Source organism: Embiotoca jacksoni, unplaced genomic scaffold, assembly GCF_022577435.1.
Source record: "Embiotoca jacksoni isolate LCO1_2020_lvr unplaced genomic scaffold, fEmbJac1.0.p SCAF_30, whole genome shotgun sequence".
NCBI lineage: Eukaryota > Metazoa > Chordata > Actinopteri > Embiotocidae > Embiotoca > Embiotoca jacksoni.
In genome coordinates, this window is record NW_027185382.1 from 936,456 (window position 1) to 956,315 (window position 19,860).

The following is a 19,860-nucleotide window of genomic DNA, read 5'->3' on the forward strand; positions in this document are numbered from 1 at the left end:
TGTTGTTTTAGACTTCAGCGCATGGCACTCAAACTCTCCAGTGACCTGGATGTTTACGTGGAAGCTGTTTACAAGCTGTCCGTCAAGACTCCTCCATGTCAGCATTGTAAGCATTTAGGCTCACTGAGCTGCATGGCTAAGGACTCTTCTCCATCCTTTCATAAAAATAAGAATTGTTGAGAAAGGAGCTCAACACAGGCCTGATTTTCCTTCTCAGACAAGGATTTTTCGAGGAGGTAAAAGGATGCTTTATTTCACATTTGAAAAGTGAAAAGACTGTGCAGTCAGCAGTGGGATGCAGCCTTATGAGTACTCCGTACATGTTCGCTGCGCTTCTTATTGAGTTCCTTGCATCATCATCAGTATTATGGATGCCGTGTTGATTTTTGATGTTGCCACGGGAACCATATAATCGCCTATCAGTGCCCTATATAGCGTGTATTTATAGTGTCTCTGTTCAAAAGTATATTAGTGGGTTATTCATGACTGTTTACACTGTACTCTTATTGTGTAGTTAATGTAAAGTTGAGAGTGACGGAGACATGCAGGTGGTTACATAAGAGTGGAAGATTGTGTGTGTGTGTGGGTGTGTGTAATCAGTTCTGGACGAATGCCTCACGCCGCTCGGCTTGTCATACATGATTGCTAATGAGGTTTGTACAAACAAGGCTACATCTTTAACAGAGACCCATATGAATAAAACAACATGAGTGATGCATTATTTATGACATTATGTAAAATAAGTAAATCACGTGGAAACAACACAGCAATAGAATACGACTGTAAATCCTCAATAGATCCAGTGTAAAGCTCCCGCTGCTGAAACACACCGGCATCCAGAAACATCAAGTCTTACATGTATGGCCAAAAGTATGCGGACACCATAATATTACACTTTACGAATGAATATCACAGTGCGGATGGATTGATATCATCGACTGCCGCCTGTTTTTATTTATTATGTCTTTTCTTTTCTGTTGTCAGATTCGGAGGTGGTGTACAGGAACCGAGACGGTCACGTCATCAAGTTCGACTTTGTCTTGAATGAGACGAAAGTCATACTGAGCAACAGCACATTTGTAAGTATTTATAAGCTTTTATAATAAATGATTGAAATCACATTTTTCAAGAAAACAAAGGCGCCCCGAGTTATTTCTTTTCATCGTGTGTGCACAAAGTGTGGAAATCTGACAGTATGTGTACAAAAACTATCATAATCTTTCCGGACTAAAAGACAGCCAGCGCAGTATTTGTGCTGCTGGCCAGCCCTCAACCCTGTTTTTTTTTTTAGAAAGGAGACAGAGCTGCTCTCTACTTGTCTCTGCTGTGATTGGCTCCTCAGAGGCTGCAGACAACAATCCTCACCCCTCCATTACCTGCAGAATCAGAGCATAGTAACATCCTGGTGAGGGGCTCATGTTCCCGGCTGTCTGCATTGCTCCTTACCTCAGCTCAGCTGGAGGAGGGGGTGTGGTGCAGATCTCTGAAACACCATGAACATGATTTGCACATGTACTTCCAGTCATAAGAAGTGATGTCAGCACTTGCTGACCCTTTATCTCTCACCTTCTCTGTAAAGCACTTTCATTACCTTTCCTTGAATTTTGCAGATTAGCCGCTGTGGCTTGTAGTTTTAATGGTTGCATAAGGGGATTTGATGAGGATTTGAGGCCCTGCTGTAAGCTTATCAAAATATCAGAGCAAATCACAAAGCAGGGATGGGCTCGTGGTTTGGAAGTTACCATTCTGACCCCCACCAAAATTGCAAACGGCACCAGCTGCAGCATCCAAAGTGTCTGTACAACTTTCATCAGCGAGTTCCCAGAAATACCCGCAGATAGAAAAACAAAAACAAGTAAGAGACATTTTCAGGCACCAAAAGAGATTTCGCAATTAAGGCATCCATTACCAATAGTTTCAGGAATAGAAATTTTCGAAGGTCTGACTAATCATTCAGTCTCACTGCACAGTCCTGAAATGTCGTCTATAAAATGTCTGTCCACCACTTCGTCTCCCAGAAATGTCACATCCTACTGTGGTCCCCTGGTGGTTTTATGGCCTTTAGCTGCCACATTAGCTTTGTCCGGCTGTAGTTCCTTTTCTTTTTTTTTGTCATGGTCAAAGGATGAAAGCTGGAAATGTGAGCAATGTTAGCTCACCCAAAAGAACAACAATAACCAGTTAATCAATTGTCTAATTTTTGAGCTCCTACTTACTATTTAGCAAGTTAACTTGTATCTAAAAAGGTTGCACAGAATCTTTTTTATTGTATAATAAAGAAAAGTCCGCCATGATTTAGCTTTGTTATTTCTTTTTTTGTTAGGTGGCTTTCAAGGTGGCAAAGTACTCTCTTTCTGCAGACCTGAAGTACGCGCTCTTTGCATACGATGTCAAACCGGTGAGTTTCAAATTAAAATGCATCCTCAGCCCAGTACAATAAATCTAAATCACCTGAACAACGTCACATAAAAAAAACACAAACAGTTTGTGTTTTTTGATTTGCGTCTACATCACCACACAAGCTATGATTGGAGTTCATCCCCTGTTCTTCTTGCCTTTTTGTTTTATTTCATGGCAGGCTGGCATTTACATTGTGCTCCTGTGTAACACCCGAGGGTGCTGTCACTCACTTATCCGCATGTACAAACACACCCACACACAGAGGCACACAAACACACACACCTGAGCGGTGGCCCTTCAGGTGTGTGATGTTTTTGTTAGTGCTCTTTTATTTTCTGCCGAGCGCTTTGGAGCTTTCTGTTTCTTAAAAGCAACAAAATTGGAATCGACAATGATTACCAAGATTAACTTTGATGTTTTGTATAATTTGGAGGCTGAAATGAGCATACGCCAGCTGATGAGGACATATGAATACTTTGATTATACTGCACTGCACATAAACACACTGAAAACAAACGGCTGCACTGAACAGGTGTGGCTTTATTCACCGTGTTTCTCTGTTGTATATGCATGTATTTTTTTTTGTCCTCCTCATGTGTTTTCATTTTGTGTCTCTCCATCTGCACAGAGAAGGTTCTCCATTGATTTTTTTTTAGATTTGTTTGCCAACAGATGGATCCCGGGTTGGGTTTATAAAGTACTGCAGAGGCTGAGAAACCAGAGGAGGAAGCCTGTGTGTCCTACCGTATATTCTGTAATGATTGCCAGGTCAAAACCACTTCATGGTTTAAAAGCCTCTCAGCAGGATGGAAGTGGGAAAAAAAAAAACACGATTTGAGTGTACATCTTAAAAGAAAATAAAAATCTATTTCCTCAGGATTATGTTCTGCACATTTCGCTCAACTTCTCTTCGGCATATTCAGGCTTAATTGATTGCACTCTGGTTTTATTTGTTGATGTGACATCCCCATTGGCACCATGTACTGAGATTTTTATTTGCTCTCAGTGGAATTTCTTTCACCGCCATGTGTGAAGGGAAATCACCTGCGCAGGACGCACAGTTCAATGAGAAAGTTGAATGAAAAGATTTTGGCCGAGAAACTTAATTTTAAACTCTTGTGAAAATCTCAGGGTTTCTGTAAATAGCAAATATGTCATGCTTCAATATGTTGATGTTGAATAAAATATACATATATATATGTATACAGTTTTTAACATTAAAGGTACTCCTAAGGGAAATAAAATGACTAAATTGGAAGTACTGTCTTTAAGCTTCAGTGTAGTTAGGAGTAAAATAAATCCTCCTTCTCACTCCTCAACTTATTTAATATAGATTTATGGGAAATGGACTGCATATGTATTGCCCTTTCCCATTCACACACACTAATGAAGCTGAACTGCCATGCAAGGTGCTCGCCATCATGATTACATCACTCACCAATGATATGCTATCATTAAGCCTTAAGCATGTTGACGGGAGGAGAAGGGATTGAACCGCCAACCTTCCGATTAGTGGGCAACCAGCTCAGCCACAGCCACAGCCGCTGCACAAATAGAAAACAATAAAAATGTGCTTGGACATGTGTTAGAGTGATGGTGGCTACCCCAATGTATTTTTAAACTATTGGAATATTTACAATTCCCTCCTCAAGAGTAAACTGTTTAGAGGCAATTCTAGTTGCTACATCGCACCAGAAATGAAATATGTTTGAATTTTTCACCCCAATATTACGCTATTGTACGGTCTGATATCTCCAGTTGCAACCATTACTCACTAAAGAATAAAGTGAAAGGAAGTTTGCATTATTCATCAGGCCTTTTACTGGTTGGAGAAGAACCTGGGGCCACACCTTCAGCGAGTTGGAGTAGGAGGTCATGAATATGCTAAATATTATGTAATGAGCTTCTGAAAACAGGCTGCTGGAGGACAGAAGGAAATCTAATGTTCCATATTTCTTAGAAAAATAATTAGTGTTTGTAAGAATGACTCAAGAAGCGCAATAATAGCAGAACTGTGAGTCAGAATGGACGGAAAGCCTCGGTCAGGTTACATTACGTTTGAAGCTTCACTCGTAATGGTGATTCAAAATAAGGATGTTTTGACAGTTTGACAATTCAGTCTTTTGCAAGTCCTTCCAAACGATATAAACTGCAAATCTGCATTTCTGACCTATTTTTATTCATATAAATTCCATATAAATTTAAACTTAATCCATGACTTGAAACATGATTTAAGAACTTAGAACCTGTTTAAATATTATTATAAAACAAGTGATAAAAGCATGCAACATCCTGATGATGATATTTGAACATGTATTATAGTGAAACATGATCTGAATATAGTGAAGGACTCTCTGCTTCTCCAGCTGCTGTCAGCTGCTGGCTGACTTTGTTTCCTCGTGTGGATGTCTGAAGTCGAATGCTTCGTGTTGAGACGCTGACATTGCCACGAGGTGTTGGTTATAGATAAATGTTTGTGTTATGTGATGGGCTGATCTCTCGTTGCAGATGTACAGATATTCATACACAGCGTCTTACATTGTGTACAACATCTACACGAGGTAAGCCAGTTTAGCTTTTCATCACTGTTTGCTCTCTGATCCATGGTCACGGTGGCGTTCAGAAACAGATCGACCGTTGTTAATGTGCGTGTGTGTCTATCTATCAGGGAGGTATGGGAGCTGAACCCGCCTGAGGTTCACAATGCAGTGCTCCAACATGCATCCTGGGGACGACAAGGACAGCAGCTGGTAAGGCTGAGTGTCTGTTTTTACAGTCTGTGAACCGTTTTCTCATTTTCTTTTTAGAAATTCACACTGCCGCTCTGGAGAGATCTGTCCCGGTGATATGATTGTTTTAATACAATACAGACTCTGTTTACATCCATACTGTGCTTTGTCTGCCTGTTTCTCTGTGTTATGTCTGGGCTTAATGCCTCATTTTTACATTATATTGCTCTCAGGTCGAGCCCAGAAGGGACAGGTGCCACTTTATTTTGCAGGTTTTTTTCATAATAATTTTCTGGAAAGGATCTGCTCAACTTTTTTAAGGTCTCTTCATTTTACAGCTGTGTCAGACTTCCAACAATGTAAATAACTAAATTCAATACTATATGATACAAGCATCTTTTTTGAGCACAACTTTTGAAAATGCGTTCTTCTCTAATGCCAGATGATATGAGAAAGTTCAATTTTTATTATTCATTTTGAAGTTATAATATTTGAGTCATCTTGTAGTTGCAGTTAAGTAAAATAAAGATGGCCCCTGTGCGACTGATGGTAATTGAGAACAGACCTGTGAAAAATAAATAACAGCAACAGAAAAAAGAAACGAGGAGGACTCAGGATGTTGGTGAAGATGCAGGCTGTGTCGGGCCGATCCTGTCTGTATTTGCAAATGTAAATATTAAAACACTGATGGAAGAGAGCGAGAGCAAACACTGCATGGTGGGCTCAACCAGGAGCTTTAATATATTAAAAAAATTTAATCAGAGAGGAAATCAAAAAGAAAAACAAATCAAGTGGATGAAGAAAAGCAGCTTGACAGCCAAGAGGAGAACACAAAGAGAAACAGCAACAAGGCAAAAACAAATAGAGTACATTTGCATGTGTGTCTGTTATCGTCTCATCTTTCTCTACAGATCTACATCTTTGAGAATAACATCTACTACCAGTCAGATGTGAGAAGCAACTCTCTGAGAATCACCTCCTCTGGGATGGAAGGAGTCATCTTCAATGGACTGGCAGACTGGCTGTATGAAGGTGTGTACTGGAGAGTGTATCGACCACTGAGCTCCAATCCTTTATATCTGTTCTGGGTTTTTATGTTTTTAATCATGAGAGGGAAAGTCCACTACTCAATTATCAAGACTGAATAATATTCCTCACAGGATGAATCCTTTTGACCAAATGACCAAAAGACCTGAAAACCTAAATGCATTTCCTTCAACCTTAACCGTAGTTTCTCATATATTTACTGTACACCCGTCTGAAAATGTTCTTGGTGTCTTGTGCTTCATTTTAAATAAGTTTCAGCCTGATTTATTTCGCGTCTCTGGAAACTTTGGAACTTGCAAGTTTATAAATTCTGTTTAAAAAATATCCAGTCTGAGAAAGTTTTCATATCTTTGGGATGGGAGAAGACAATAATAGAGACACTGTGGGGTCTTTGGTCGATGATACAGTTTCCAGGTTCACCGTGGATCCTTGGTTTTCAAAGATTTGTCTTTGGCATTAAAAATGCAGCAGAGCAAACTAGACAAACTAAGCAGACTGGCAATGAAAAATCAACAACAAGCCTCTACGATCCATTAAGTCGCTGTGTAAACGAATTCAGTAATGTGCTGATGGTTTTCGCAGTTTGCACAGAGAGCAGCACAAACACAGTCTGAGGGAGACGAGGGACATTACAGAATCATTTGTGTTTGTAGATTTACTGTGATGTGTGTTTTGACTTGCTTTTTACTTTTGATTGTAACCGTTTGGCTGATATTTTCTGAAAGGACAGAATAAGTGAGTCCTCTTTCAGCAATGACGTGAGCAACCATGTGTCAACTTTTTGCCTATCAAATGGTCTGTTTTTACTGTTTTATAGTGTTGTTGTTTTTATTACATTTTAACTAAAATTAGTGTCCTAATTTCTTCTAAATTTCTTCTAAAATGCTGACATCTTTCAGAAAAGGTAAATAAAACCAACAAATAATCCGCAAAGAAGAGGACTGGAGGTCGAGAAAACCAGCAGATCCTTAATAATAAAAATCATGAGCAGCAAATCACACAATCGGGAGAAAGCTTTATTTTCTGACTGAAGTCATTAACATCATCGAGTTAGAATAAAAAGGTCTTAATGCAGGAAATGGTTTGTGTTTTTCTTGTCAGAGGAGATTCTGCGCTCACACTTGGCTCACTGGTGGTCGCCTGACGGAGAGCGACTGGCCTTCCTCACCATCAACGACACACTGGTACCCAACATGGCTCTGCCCCAGTTCACAGGCAGCACCTACCCCCGAGGTCTGCAATACCCGTATCCGATGGTGAGGCTGCACTGCGGGAAACATACAGAATAATAACTTCCCCTTTGAGGTTCTTCCAGATTTGTAAAAGATGTTTCCGTGCCTGTCCCATCAGGCCGGGCAGATGAACCCTGCAGTCAAGTTGTCGGTGGTCAACCTGTTCGGAGCAACACACACTCAGGAGCTGCAGCCTCCCAATCAGCTCGGACTAAGGTGACGCCACACACATATCAATGCAGTGCTGGCACAAAAAGGCACAAAATCCCTGATCTGATTCTTCTTTCTGCGTCTCCTCTGCAGGGATTTCTATGTCACCATGGTGAAGTGGATCAGTAATACACACCTCGCCGTGCGATGGCTCAACCGAGCCCAAAACGCCTCACTGCTGACGGTGTGTGACGCCACCATCGGAGTCTGTCTTCAGGTGGGTGGTTTTGATGTGAACGCTGGGTGGAAGCTGGTTAGATGAGGATGGGAAGAAGGTATACAGTAGTTTGTGATGCCTTTAAATGCATTGCGTGTCCCTGATTGGAGAGATGATAACTTTATTTGTTAGTGGTAAAAGGATGACAGTACACTGATTTTTTTTTTAAACTACCCAATGAGATTATTTTCCGTCAGTAGATGTGAATATCTTCCACAACTGGTGCAACAATGCTGAAAGCTGGATTTGACTTTCTGCCCTGTCACTCAGAGACATGAGGACACTTCAGAGACGTGGATCTCCAGACAGGTAAATCTCAATACACAACCGTATTTAACAAGGCCATGGATGTAAATGACCTTTAGTACGTTAACGTGACGAGTCTCAGCTTTAATTTTAGTTGGTTTATGTCGATATGGGAAAGAACTGTGTGAGAGTTATAGCACCCAAATTACAAGGGTTCAAAAGTAATTGGACACGGCTGGCAGATTCACGACTTCAGTTTGGCTGAATTAAAGCAGTTCTGCAAAGAACATTCTCCAGTTTTAAGAAGTGTTTTGAGGGTGATTCAGCCAAACTCACTGCACAACATTTCCTCATTCAGCAAGACTATGATCCTTAACATACAGCCAAATAAAAAAAAGAGCTTTCCAGAGGTTCCACCTGCTAAACTCTAAAGGCAGAGAGACCCAACAGCAATAAAAGCTGGCGGTGTCTACAGTGAAGGGACGAAGCTTCTGCTGATGTCTGTGGATCCAAATCTGCAGGCACTCACTGAAACAACTTGTTTAGCTCTATGTGCATCTGTCCAATTACCTTAGACAACTATGAGTTAAGAGGGTGACATCTCCCACACAGTTCTTTTTAAATTGGTATACATTACAGCTGAGACTCTGCACTTTATTGCAGTACCCATTATTGCATTTGAGATTGAACGTGAACCTGAAGGATGAAATAAATGTGTATCTGTCCACATACTTCTGGTCTGGACTGTTTGCTCTAAATCCCGAGTTTGTTTCCGCAGAGACAGGATCCGCTGTTCTCCAAGGACAGGAACAGGTTTTTCCTCGCGCTGCCTGTGAAACAAGGAGGTCAGGGAGATTTCCACCACATCACCATGTTCACCAAAAAGGTGACTCCAAGAGTCCTCTCCTCTTCTTTCTCTTTGTCCTCGACATGTCTTTGTGTCTGATTTGTATCCTCTGTCAAGTGTGCTGTGTGTATTTTATTGTCATTTTGTTCCTTTTTTAGCAGATTATCACCATTAAAAGTAGCTGAATTAACTATTAGCTTTTTGTAATGTACTTAAAGATTACTATGATGCTGAAGAAAACTTTAGTCCTGCATCTAAACAAAGTGTTTCCAATCCCTCAAACCTTTTTTCTTTCAGTTACGAAGTGACCAGGATGAAGTTCGCCACTTAACATCAGGAGACTGGGAGGTGACAAAAATCGTAGCTTACGATGAAAACAACCAGATCATGTAAGTTTCAGTCTAGTTTTTCACAATAGATACAAACAAAAAACAAGTTTTGTTGTATCTCAGTGTCATAAGTTCCACAAAGATAATTACTCCTGTGTGATATATTTAGCTATACTTCTTCATTTTTATGAGTAATACTGGTAAATACTGCTGGAGGAAGTTTTCCGATACTTTCACTTCGAAAATACTGAATTACAAGTCAAAGTTCCACATTGAAAGTGGAGATAGAATCATGTACTGCAGCTGTTTACGCTCGACCAGCCTCAGAAATGCAGTGCAGGCAGACGTATAATGGATCTGTGACCTTGTCCTACTTTTAACTGCTCTGCTTTCCTTCCTCCAGATATTTTCTGAGCACAGAAGTCGCTGCACAGCAGAGACATTTATACAGGTGAAACTCACTCAGACACACTGTGTTTTACTCACTGTTCCTCCAGCTCATTTAATTTTCCAGTTCTGTGTGGGATGGACACATCACATTTTCTTTTGTGCTGCATTTTGTCTCTTTCCTATGACAGTGTGTTGACCCTCGGCTTGTTTCCACGGCGATGTCTCACCTGTGGGCTGAAGGAGGAGTGTACCTTCTATGACGCTGACGTCAGCCCTGATGCACAGCACGCCATCCTGCGCTGTCGAGGTCTCATAGACTCAACACATGAACTTTACTGACCACATCCGGTGAAAGTAAACATCTAAAAGGAACAAAGAGGCAGAAAGTTTGTGCTCATGTCTGATCATTATCTTCGGGCCATAAATTGAAAATATTTGTTTCTGATAGAAAGCCCAGGTTACGGGTGAAATCTTTAAATTTGCAACGTTTCTGTGGAGTTTAGTTGTCCTGCGTTGAAAAATGTTGTTACAGCAGCCCACCGAGTTTTAGAAATATGCCTCTTAACAGGAATGATAATCTGTCAAATTCATAAAAATCCCTCTCCTCCCTCGCAGGTCCTGGAGTTCCAGCTGTGCTGCTTCTAAGTTTTGACAATGTGGACTGTGAGTAGTTTTCATTCTGCGTAACATTCCGCCGTTTCAGTGTTTACGTGATGTTTGTGTGGGCGGGCAGATGTGCTGTTTCTCACACCGGCTCTGTAAATGGAAAATACTTCACAGCAATTAAGCGTCATCGTCTCATTTGTGTGGAAACACGAGCAGCTGTTGGATTTGATGCGGTGTGAGACGGCACTGATAATTTGTACCTTTCAAGATGTTGAATGTGTTTCGTATCACACTTTAAATGGGATTTTAGAAAAGCTAATCGTCCTCGTTGCCGGCAGGCCTGCAAAAAAAGTGAAAGTGTTTAGAAAAATGTTCAGGAAAAGATGTGAAAGTACTGATTTGTGTATTCTCTGTGTAATTTACTGACACAACCAATAATATTCAGATACAAGGTGATGCAGAAAGAAGCCAAGACACAGATGTACGTTATTTTTGATGGTACATGCACGGTGCAGGACGCCTGCACACTATGTGGATTAGTGGTTATAAAATAAAAATGCAGTCATGCCTTTTCTCTGCTGAATATTTTATATGAACTGTTGTCTAGAAATTGTCTTTATTTCTGCACAACCCCATAGGTCATTTTAGCTGCTAAGCCAAGAGGAAACACAAATCATTTAGTGTCAGAACAAGCCTAATAACAGTGAATTAAAGGTGGAATTACACCCCTATTGTTACTATTAAGTTTACTCAGAGATATACACGTGATGTGTGTAAAACCTGAAGTAACAGTTGTATTCTGATGAAATTGATTTGTCGTTCACAGCATACTTCATCTTGGAGAACAACGTCCCTCTGCAGGCTGCGCTGGACACCAGAAGGATGATTCAGACTGATATCCGGATCATCACCAACAACAACTTTGGTAGAAATGATCTGCTCTTAACAGCTATACGAGTGTGTGAGCTTCATGAGATAATTGAACCACTTAACAACACGAGTGTGTGTGTGTGTGTGTGTGTGTGTGTGTGTGTGTCCTCCTGCTGGGGTTTGTCCTCCGTCTGCTTGGCTGCCGTCCCGACCTCCTTTTTTTTCTGTCCTCTCCCGGTCACTTGTCCTTCAGCTAATGTTTCTATCTCTGCTCACAGAGCTGCCTCTCAAGCTCATCTATCCTCCTGACTTCTCTGAGTCCTACCTCTACGGCCTCCTCCTTATTGTGTAAGCCTTCCCCGCTTTATTACATTTGCATTTTTTCATTTACATTAGTCGGAGCAGTGCAAGCTTCAAAGGTAAACTCGGTAAAGACAGCTGAAAGTGAAACCCTTCACTTGTCTGCAGCTGCAGGCTGACAGAGGTATTTTAGACAACAACAGTCATACAGGGTGAAAATAGAAAGGAAAGCTGCTTCGGTATAACAAATCTTTGCATTACTGTAAAACCTGCACACAATACAGCAGTTAATACCTAAATACATGTTTTGAAGCACAAATGTTGATAAAATACTAATAGAGCTAAAAATAACTAATATATACCAATGGCTGCATGATAACATACACAAACACAGAAGGCTGTTTACTTTTTATTGATTGTTCATTTATTCTTAATAAAGCTGTCTATTAGCGTGTGAGTGAACTAACTTTGAGTTTGACTCGGCAGCGGCAGTTCTCTCGGCGACCAAGCCGTCACAGACGAGTTCAGGCTGGACTGGGACCAGGTGCTGGTGGGGTCCGAGCAGGTCATCGTGGCGCGGGTCGACGGCAGCGGGTCAGGGTTCAGAGGTCAAAGGTAACACATCTGGGTTGTGGAATTCGTGGTTGTGCTCCAGATTCCAGCTCCACTTCCTGACCTCGTCTCTGTCACCTCACAGGGTTTTGCAGCAGGTCCATCAGCAGCTCGGCACAGTGGACACAGACGACCAGATCGCAGCTCTGAAGTATGTACTGCATGTCTGCACCCTTATGTCCACTCTGCATTCTTGTAGTCGGGTCAGTATCTCTGTCAGACCCGGTTTTGGAGCCCGTTCAAAATTCACAGACGCTTCTTTTGAATTGTTTTGTGAGAGAACGGTAGAGCACAAAGGATGCGAATGACAGTTTATTTATTACAAAAAGATAGAAATGCATCAATTTAAAACAAACGCAGACAGGCATCACTTTGGGAAAAAAAATATTTCCGGTTTTCTTTTTTCTTTTACTGAAATTATGCTGTTAGCTGTCAACATGAAGTCCCAAAGCAAAACAAAACACTCTTCAAACATCATTCCTTCTTGCTTTTCTCATTTCTTTTCTCTGCGACTTCTGTCACATGATCATGTGAGACATCATCTGGCGTACTTTCAGTAATCCCCCCCCGGCTTTGACTTTTGACCTCCCTACTCCTGGACCTTGTCCTGGACCACATGTGTGACGTGTGAAATGAGATGTAAAAATATAACCTCTCCTTTCTTCTCTGTTGTTAAAGATGGCTTGTTATGTGCTCACTGAATCGCCTCCTCTGTGTTTTTCAGATACCTGGTGAACCTGCCGTTCATCGATCGCACTCGTGTCGGAGTCTACGGAGAGGTTCGTCTTTCAGCCTGTGAACTATCCAAACCTTCAGTTGTCAGCTGACTGATACATTTATTTACTGATTAATGGACACCACCTTAATGCACAAAGATAATTTATGATGCAAAGGAAAGTCTCTTAAGATTTGTATGTGATTCTGAGTGACACAAGCATTCAGATATGTACAATAAGTAGACATTTCTAAATGTACAAAGGCTTTTTTTCGGTAATTTGCTTGTGTATTTTTTTATTTAATGTTGCTTTATTCCTTCACTCCAGTACATTTCAGGATGTTATTCCTCTGTAGTCAGTGGGTACATTGCAGATTAAGATTTTACCAAAAAACATGCAATGAAGTTGTAAATTATTATTCATTTCTGTTCAATAAACTGCTCAACAGCAAAGGTAGATCAAATTAGCACCACCTTCATCATTTACAAGATTTAATTTTACTGCTGTGCAAATGTTAAAGGATCAGGATTTGGGTTTTGTATAACTGCTTCTCTTACTGTGGAAAAAACAAGTGTATGTATAAGTGTGACTCTTGAACTCAATTCTCAGTGCAAATAAAGGTAATTTAATGTGTTTCCTGCAGGGCTATGGTGGCTACCTCACACTGATGATGCTGAAGTCGACGGAGAAGCTGATCAGATGTGCGGCAGCTCAGGCTCCGGTCACTGACTGGACCATATATGGTGAGCGAGGCGTCGGATTCAAATCATCTTTAATGCAGGCTGCAGTGACATGGAAATATTTATTACTTCTGCTGCTGCGGTGCCGACTCTCGTCATTTCCTTCCTCACCAAGTCTTTATCCTACATGATCTTTTTCATATGTATTGTCGGGGTAATGTGTCTTTAATTATCCGTCGGTTCTGCTTTTGGGAATTCAAGCTTATTGAATTTTCAAATGAAAAGCGCTCCTCAGTTCTGGGAGCGAATACTTACTATTAAGACTCCTGTACCGCTGAGGAGATACTGCAGCATGTGATTATAGTTCAATAGAGCCAAGTGTTGCTGCAAAGCCTCGGGTTCAAACAAAAGGGAAAGGAGAAGGAGGATTTTGATGGTGTCTTAAAACAGACATGCATGCAAAATTTCTGTCTATATACAAAGCAGAATGAGCAAACCTTTCTGTTGTCAGCTGTACATTCAACACTTGTCGTTCTGTATTCCACTTACAAAACCTCCTTTCTTTCTGTTTCTTCTCTCTTTTAGCCTCGTCCTTCTCTGAGAGATACTTTGGCTTGCCTTCGACTGAGGAGAACAGCTATGAAGTGAGCTGCCTCAACCAATCTTCCCCCCTCATTTTTGATGAATCATTTTAAGTCTGAAACTGGCATGCGCAGATGAATATTATGATGTGATATAATGAGTGATTCGGTCCCCAGATGAAGATCCGTAATACAATTAACAAAATGGCCATTTCGGGCAGCTAATTTCTGTGTTAAAGTTCAGTCAGACTCAAACATCTGAAGACAGTAAAAAAAAAAAATTGCATCTGCATGGAGCTTTTTGACCCGATATACAATGTTTTGTGCGACTCCCTGAATCTCTGCAACAGAGGTGGACAATGCAATGTTAGCGTGACTCATAGAGCCACATTCATGTAGGCTGAAATAAACCTGAATTATCCTTTAAGTGTATATTCAAGACTAAAACTAATGGATGATGAACGTGTGTGGGTGGGTCTCACTTCCTCGACAGAAGACAGAATGTCTTTTTTTTTTTTTTTTAGATGTATAGACATCAAACTGCTTTCCAGAGCAAACCACTACACGTCTTAATGAAAATGTTCTGTTGCTTTGGTTCACTTCACAAATATAACAGCCTCCGTCTGGCCACCAGCGTCTTAGTCAACGCTACAAATCTTGTCCTTTGCAGCCGCGAGGAGAAGGAAAACACATAAAACATAAAAAAACAAAAAACAGGGAAATGCCTTAGGTGTAAGTTAAAAAAAAAAAAACATTACACAATCGTCCTCCATGTGAAGGTTGCAGTCAAAGTGTGTTTTTCCTCCTAAGTGGGTTGCCAATAACTGGGCCAGAGTGCTCTATTTTTGTGACTCTCACAGTGGGAGGGGGGGGGGGGGGGGGGTCTGCTTTAAATGATATTCAGAGAAGGGAAATGTGGCACGATCTGATCAGACAACAATCAACGGGACGTCATCACTCATCTCGTCCTCTGAGACTCAGATGCACAGAAAGAAAGAAATGGGTTATCAGATGTCCGGTTGTTGATGTGAGACAACCGGCTGTGGTCCGAAAATCTTCCTGTTTGAATCCCAGCTGGGAAAAAACTGAGTGAAGGGAGCGAGAGATAGAGATCCTCTAATATTGTAGCCGACCGTCCACACTGCTCCGAGCAATAAATCGAAATGCAAAATGGCTTCTTTTTTCTCAGAGAGTACAAAGACACTCACCGCTTCATGTGTGTCAGCTTATAGTCTTCAAATACATGGTTACATGTCCTGCTAATTCATACCTCCCCTAAATGTCAGGGGGACATATCAAACTTTTTAACTCTTCATGCCTCGGATTTATTTTGTGACCCTTTATTTCGTGACCCTTTGAAGTGGGCTTGAGCCCTGTGTTGGTAACCTAACTTTGATATTCGCTCCACCTGGAGCAGCTACATCAGTAAAACGCTGCTTAAACATCTAATAATCTGTCAGGGGGCCACTTTTCTTGTGCTTTTGAAACTTTCTTCCAATAATTCTGTTTTTTTTTTGTTTTTATGATATGACGTGATGTTAATTATGTACACAGTTTAAATAATGGTACTTGTGCATCTCCAGGCCTCCAAAGTGGTGCCCAGCATGAAAGGTCTGCAGGAAGGAACTCTGTTTCTGGCCCACGGGACTGCTGACGGTACGCACACTTCCTCCATTCTCCTCCTCATTTTCATAGTAACCTGTAATGTGTGTTATTAAAGGTAGGCTGCTATGTCCTTTTTATATGAGCCTCTCCACCATTCACAGCTTTAAAACTTGACCTTAATGAGAGCCGCAGCTTTTATCTAGCAGTGGAATTAACCTCAGCGACACTCATCAACAAGTCATGTTTTTCTCCGCAGCAAATGTTCACTTCCAGCACTCAGCAGAGCTCATCAAGCACTTGATAAAGATTGGAGCCAACTACACTATGCAGGTAAATACTATGTTCCTAAAACCATTTTATTCTGAAAAACAGCTTCGTCTGGGGCAGGAGACAAAATAAAGAAGTGCAATGAGGACTTACACTTAGATGTAATAACATCCTCCATTACATATCATTATATGATATTTTGTGAACGTCTCCAGTCCAATGACAATGAAACATCTGCTGATAAAGACAGTGTGATGCAGTCAAAACCTCCAGAATGAGCACCGAAGTGCACTTTGAGTGGAGGAGGTGAATGATAAGGAATGTTTTTGTATTTGAAAGATTGTTCAAATGTTTTGAGCAGAAAATGTTTTGTGCATTTTCATCTGTGCTTTCTCCGTGCATCTCTGGTGTTTTCTGGGGCAGATCTACCCGGACGAAGGCCACTTCCTGTCAACACGCAGCCAGATCCAGCTGACTCACTCCCTAATTGGATACTTTAAAGGATGTCTGCTCGACACATCATCGCTACTCGACCAACAACGGGACGACGAGTGAGAGGAAATGTAATTGTTACTGCGTGTGTTTCTGAGCGCGTGCGCACCTGGTAGACAGTGTGTGTGTGTGTGTGTGTGTGTGTGTGTGTGTGTTTGTATTTTATACCTGTAGCACAATGTTTGATGGACAAAACAAGCTTCTTTTTAACATGAGACTAGTTTCTATTGTTTGTCGCCTCAGTAGAATTAAGGTCAGTTTAGCTCTAATGTCCCGAATCAAGAGGCAAAATTTGATCACCTCTTTCGCCTGACAGAACACAGAAAATCCTCTTTTTCTTGTAATTCCCAAACACTCCATGAAGTTCACAGTGGATTTGTCACTTCGTTGATCTTCCAAAACTGGCAGTAAAAAAAAAAAATGTAATGATCTTTTTTAGGTATTGGTCATGATAATACATGTCCTCAAGGACATTTTGGAGGCATATATTTACCTTCATATTCCTTTTAACTAGTTTGTCATTTCCTAAAGGTTGAACATGTTTGGGGCTTGTCTTGTATATTCATGTGGGGCAGCTCGCCAGGTTTGTTGAGTTATTTAGCTTGTAAACAGCAGTAGTGCTAAACGGATGTACAGTGCCGGATGTTTTTTAATTGCACTCTGTCTCCTTGTCAGTGCCAGTGTTTAAATATAGACTCATTTATTTATTACATTTAAAAGTAGATATTTACCATATGACACCAGGTTTTATTAGTGATTTCTGTCGTCCCATTGCACAGAAGAGTCAGCATCAGGTGTTTAATGAGGTTAAATTACTTTACCACTTCTTAAAATACAACTTCCTCAAAAAATAGAGGTTTTATTGTGGGGAACAATTTTGCAGCAGGTCTACTGCAGGTTTCATGGTGAGATAGTTTGTGTGTCATTCCTTTTTTTTTTTTTTTTTTTTTTTTTTAATGTTTTTTATATATTCTTATGGTCCAAAACTTGTTTTAAAATCACTTAATGTCCTTTTAATTCCTTGGTTGACAAAAGCACTTACTGTTTGTGGTAAATGATGTTTGGATTTAAACTGATTTGCTGTTGTTCTGGTGCAACTTTGCAGCCGAGTTTGTACATTTATAGCTGCTTCAGGTTGTAATTTTTTGGATTTACTGGCAGGTTATCGTGTCATCCATAAAGCACGGCAATAAAAGGCATCATAAGTGTTATGGCAACACAGCGCCTGAGAGCGTCCTCGCCGTGATTACGGATACGAGAGTGATTCCCACAATTACTGTTGGCTGCACACAAGTGCCAATAATCACAGTGATGATGGTCCTCAGTGCTACTTTTCTCCTTTTAGACAAGAGGAGACAGCATGTGCTCGGTGTCTGGAGTTTCATTTCAAAGATGCCATTGACACGCGAGAATAAAAACACGAGTAAACATCAACGACGCTACAGTCAAAAGAGTCGATCCCCCAACACGTGGCTAGCAGGTGGTTGCCATGACAACAGCTTCAGTAGCCCAGACTCTCCTAATTCATTAAAGATGATACACTTTGGAGTGAGCAGCTGCTGATGCAACACCCTTGCAGCCAAATGTGTCTGCTTCTCATAAACGCAGGAGCAGCAGAAGAAGAAGAAGCTGCTCAGTCATCTTACTACTACTACTGTCTGTGCTTCGTACCCTCCAGTCCAGATGAAAGAAAGAGCATGTGAGGTTTTGTTCGGGTTTGTACTGTGACTAGAAACTGTCTTGGGGGTAAACCTTGTGGATTTGGGATGATTGAAGAGAAACTTCTTGTATTTTTTGGCTGTTTTAATATTAAAGAGCAATGAACGAGCCACGTTCAGGCTGTGAGAGTCACTCTGTTAAACACAAGTCTTAATATTGTTCTTAATATTATTTGCATCATTTTTGCCTCTCATTTCAGAGCCTGTTATTCCCCTCCTGTCCCGACTCAGCTCCCCTCCCTCCCTCAGACAAGAAGTAGGTCCATATGAAGACATACCTGTCCTCTGTTTCTGTCCTACGTCGACACTGAAAAGGTGTTTTCTAAAGAAGCAACCTTTAGTTGCCTCTAACTTTCACTGGGATGTTTCTTTTTAAATGGCAGTATATCTAAAAACAAAGAAGAGTTGTTGTTAATAACCATGGCTTCTTATTAATCCTACTTCTATAACACAGAGACTTCCCTTTTTCTCCCTGTTGGAACTTTCTACCCTCCTGCTTTGTGCTTCTACTTCACATATAGATGCACTGATGATGTCATCTGCAGCCAGAGTCAGGGATGCTCACCATATCATTTTTTATATAAGAATGATAAGTAGCCATTATAGATTGGTTATCAAGGCAGGAGATTCAACCTTGACACCACATATCTACCCCCTGGTCACTACTGTGCAAACTCTGGTTGCAAATGATGTCATCTGTGCAAGACCACAGCACCCTTTCCTGTGGTATTTTGGCTTTACATGTGGGGAGCTGTCATGTTGTCTATCTAACCATGATCATATTGACCTCTGTTTTCCCTTCACAATAAGATAAACCCACTGACACTGCCTTATGGTTCGAGGTGTATTTTTTCACTCTCAGAACGGTTCTAAGTGAGGTGCAAGAACCAGAACCCTAATGCCCTAATTGTGGGCTGATGTTTCCGTGCATATAAATGACAAATTATATCTTATATGTTCCTGTAATCCTCATTGCTGCTCTGTCTATTCAAATTCACCAGTTTCTTGACGTTGATCTTTATTTTATTTTTTTTAAATAAGATCCACATTTAATACCAGCATCAATACTTTATTCATCTGTCGCACAACTGTGAGGCATTGGTCTGTCCTGCGGGAGCTGGGACACTGATATCAGCACCTTTTAATTTCCTTTTGTGATATTAGCAGTTGTGTTGTTGTGGCTGACAGATATGATTTAAGCCTCACCATCATGAAGAAAGAGCAGAAAGTAACAGTGCGGACCTGTGAAATATGAGGAGAAAAGAACATTTATCTTCCTCTGTCCTTCCTGACCTTTATAAATCCCCTGTCCACACTGCCTAGACTCTGCGCAAATCGAGCCTTAATTACATCAAAGCAATTACAGAGCCAATATGAAGGCCTCATCCGCTGAGGAAGGGAGGAATAGCTGCAGCAGAAACTTCAGAAAATGAACCGGGAAATAAGTTAGTCTCTGGTGGTTCTCCACAAAAACTATAAAGAGAAACATTTTGTATTGTAGCGAAAGAGGAATCCAAGCCGGCAGCGCCTCAGCGTTCATACAGTATGCAGCACATGTCCAAAAGCATGTGGACACGCTAAAAATTAACGCTTCTGTTGAGCTATTCTGCCTTTCCAAAAACAAATTGACAAATGTGTTGTGTAAATACGTTAGTCTTTACTGTGCAATGCTGCATTAACTTGAAATTTGTATTTAATGTAAGATGCACACTGACAATGAGAGAAATCTTTTGATTGATGCATCACAATCAACTGTGGATTATATT

At 40.8% G+C, this 19,860-nt stretch overlaps 1 protein-coding gene across 3 annotated transcripts in view; it reads left to right on the plus strand.

Annotated features, from left to right (window-relative positions):
- Positions 1-19,045, plus strand: part of LOC138207216 (inactive dipeptidyl peptidase 10-like) — a 40,734-nt gene extending 21,689 nt beyond the window's left edge. For 2 of the 3 annotated variants that reach the window (XM_069164306.1, XM_069164308.1), the window contains exons 4-27: positions 985-1,079; positions 2,324-2,398; positions 4,909-4,961; positions 5,069-5,150; positions 6,041-6,161; positions 7,278-7,432; positions 7,527-7,624; positions 7,712-7,835; positions 8,106-8,144; positions 8,860-8,967; positions 9,226-9,317; positions 9,661-9,708; positions 9,836-9,954; positions 10,263-10,310; positions 11,080-11,178; positions 11,402-11,471; positions 11,910-12,038; positions 12,121-12,186; positions 12,760-12,814; positions 13,395-13,494; positions 14,017-14,075; positions 15,596-15,668; positions 15,874-15,947; positions 16,308-18,211. In XM_069164306.1, the coding sequence (XP_069020407.1) occupies positions 985-1,079; positions 2,324-2,398; positions 4,909-4,961; positions 5,069-5,150; positions 6,041-6,161; positions 7,278-7,432; positions 7,527-7,624; positions 7,712-7,835; positions 8,106-8,144; positions 8,860-8,967; positions 9,226-9,317; positions 9,661-9,708; positions 9,836-9,954; positions 10,263-10,310; positions 11,080-11,178; positions 11,402-11,471; positions 11,910-12,038; positions 12,121-12,186; positions 12,760-12,814; positions 13,395-13,494; positions 14,017-14,075; positions 15,596-15,668; positions 15,874-15,947; positions 16,308-16,439 (2,114 nt within the window). In that variant the 3' untranslated portion in view covers positions 16,440-18,211. Of the gene's footprint in view, positions 1-984; positions 1,080-2,323; positions 2,399-4,908; positions 4,962-5,068; positions 5,151-6,040; positions 6,162-7,277; positions 7,433-7,526; positions 7,625-7,711; positions 7,836-8,105; positions 8,145-8,859; positions 8,968-9,225; positions 9,318-9,660; positions 9,709-9,835; positions 9,955-10,262; positions 10,311-11,079; positions 11,179-11,401; positions 11,472-11,909; positions 12,039-12,120; positions 12,187-12,759; positions 12,815-13,394; positions 13,495-14,016; positions 14,076-15,595; positions 15,669-15,873; positions 15,948-16,307; positions 18,212-18,294 lie in introns of those variants that run through there. The other variant, XM_069164307.1, reaches the window with a different exon arrangement.
- The last annotated feature ends 815 nt before the right edge of the window (positions 19,046-19,860 follow it).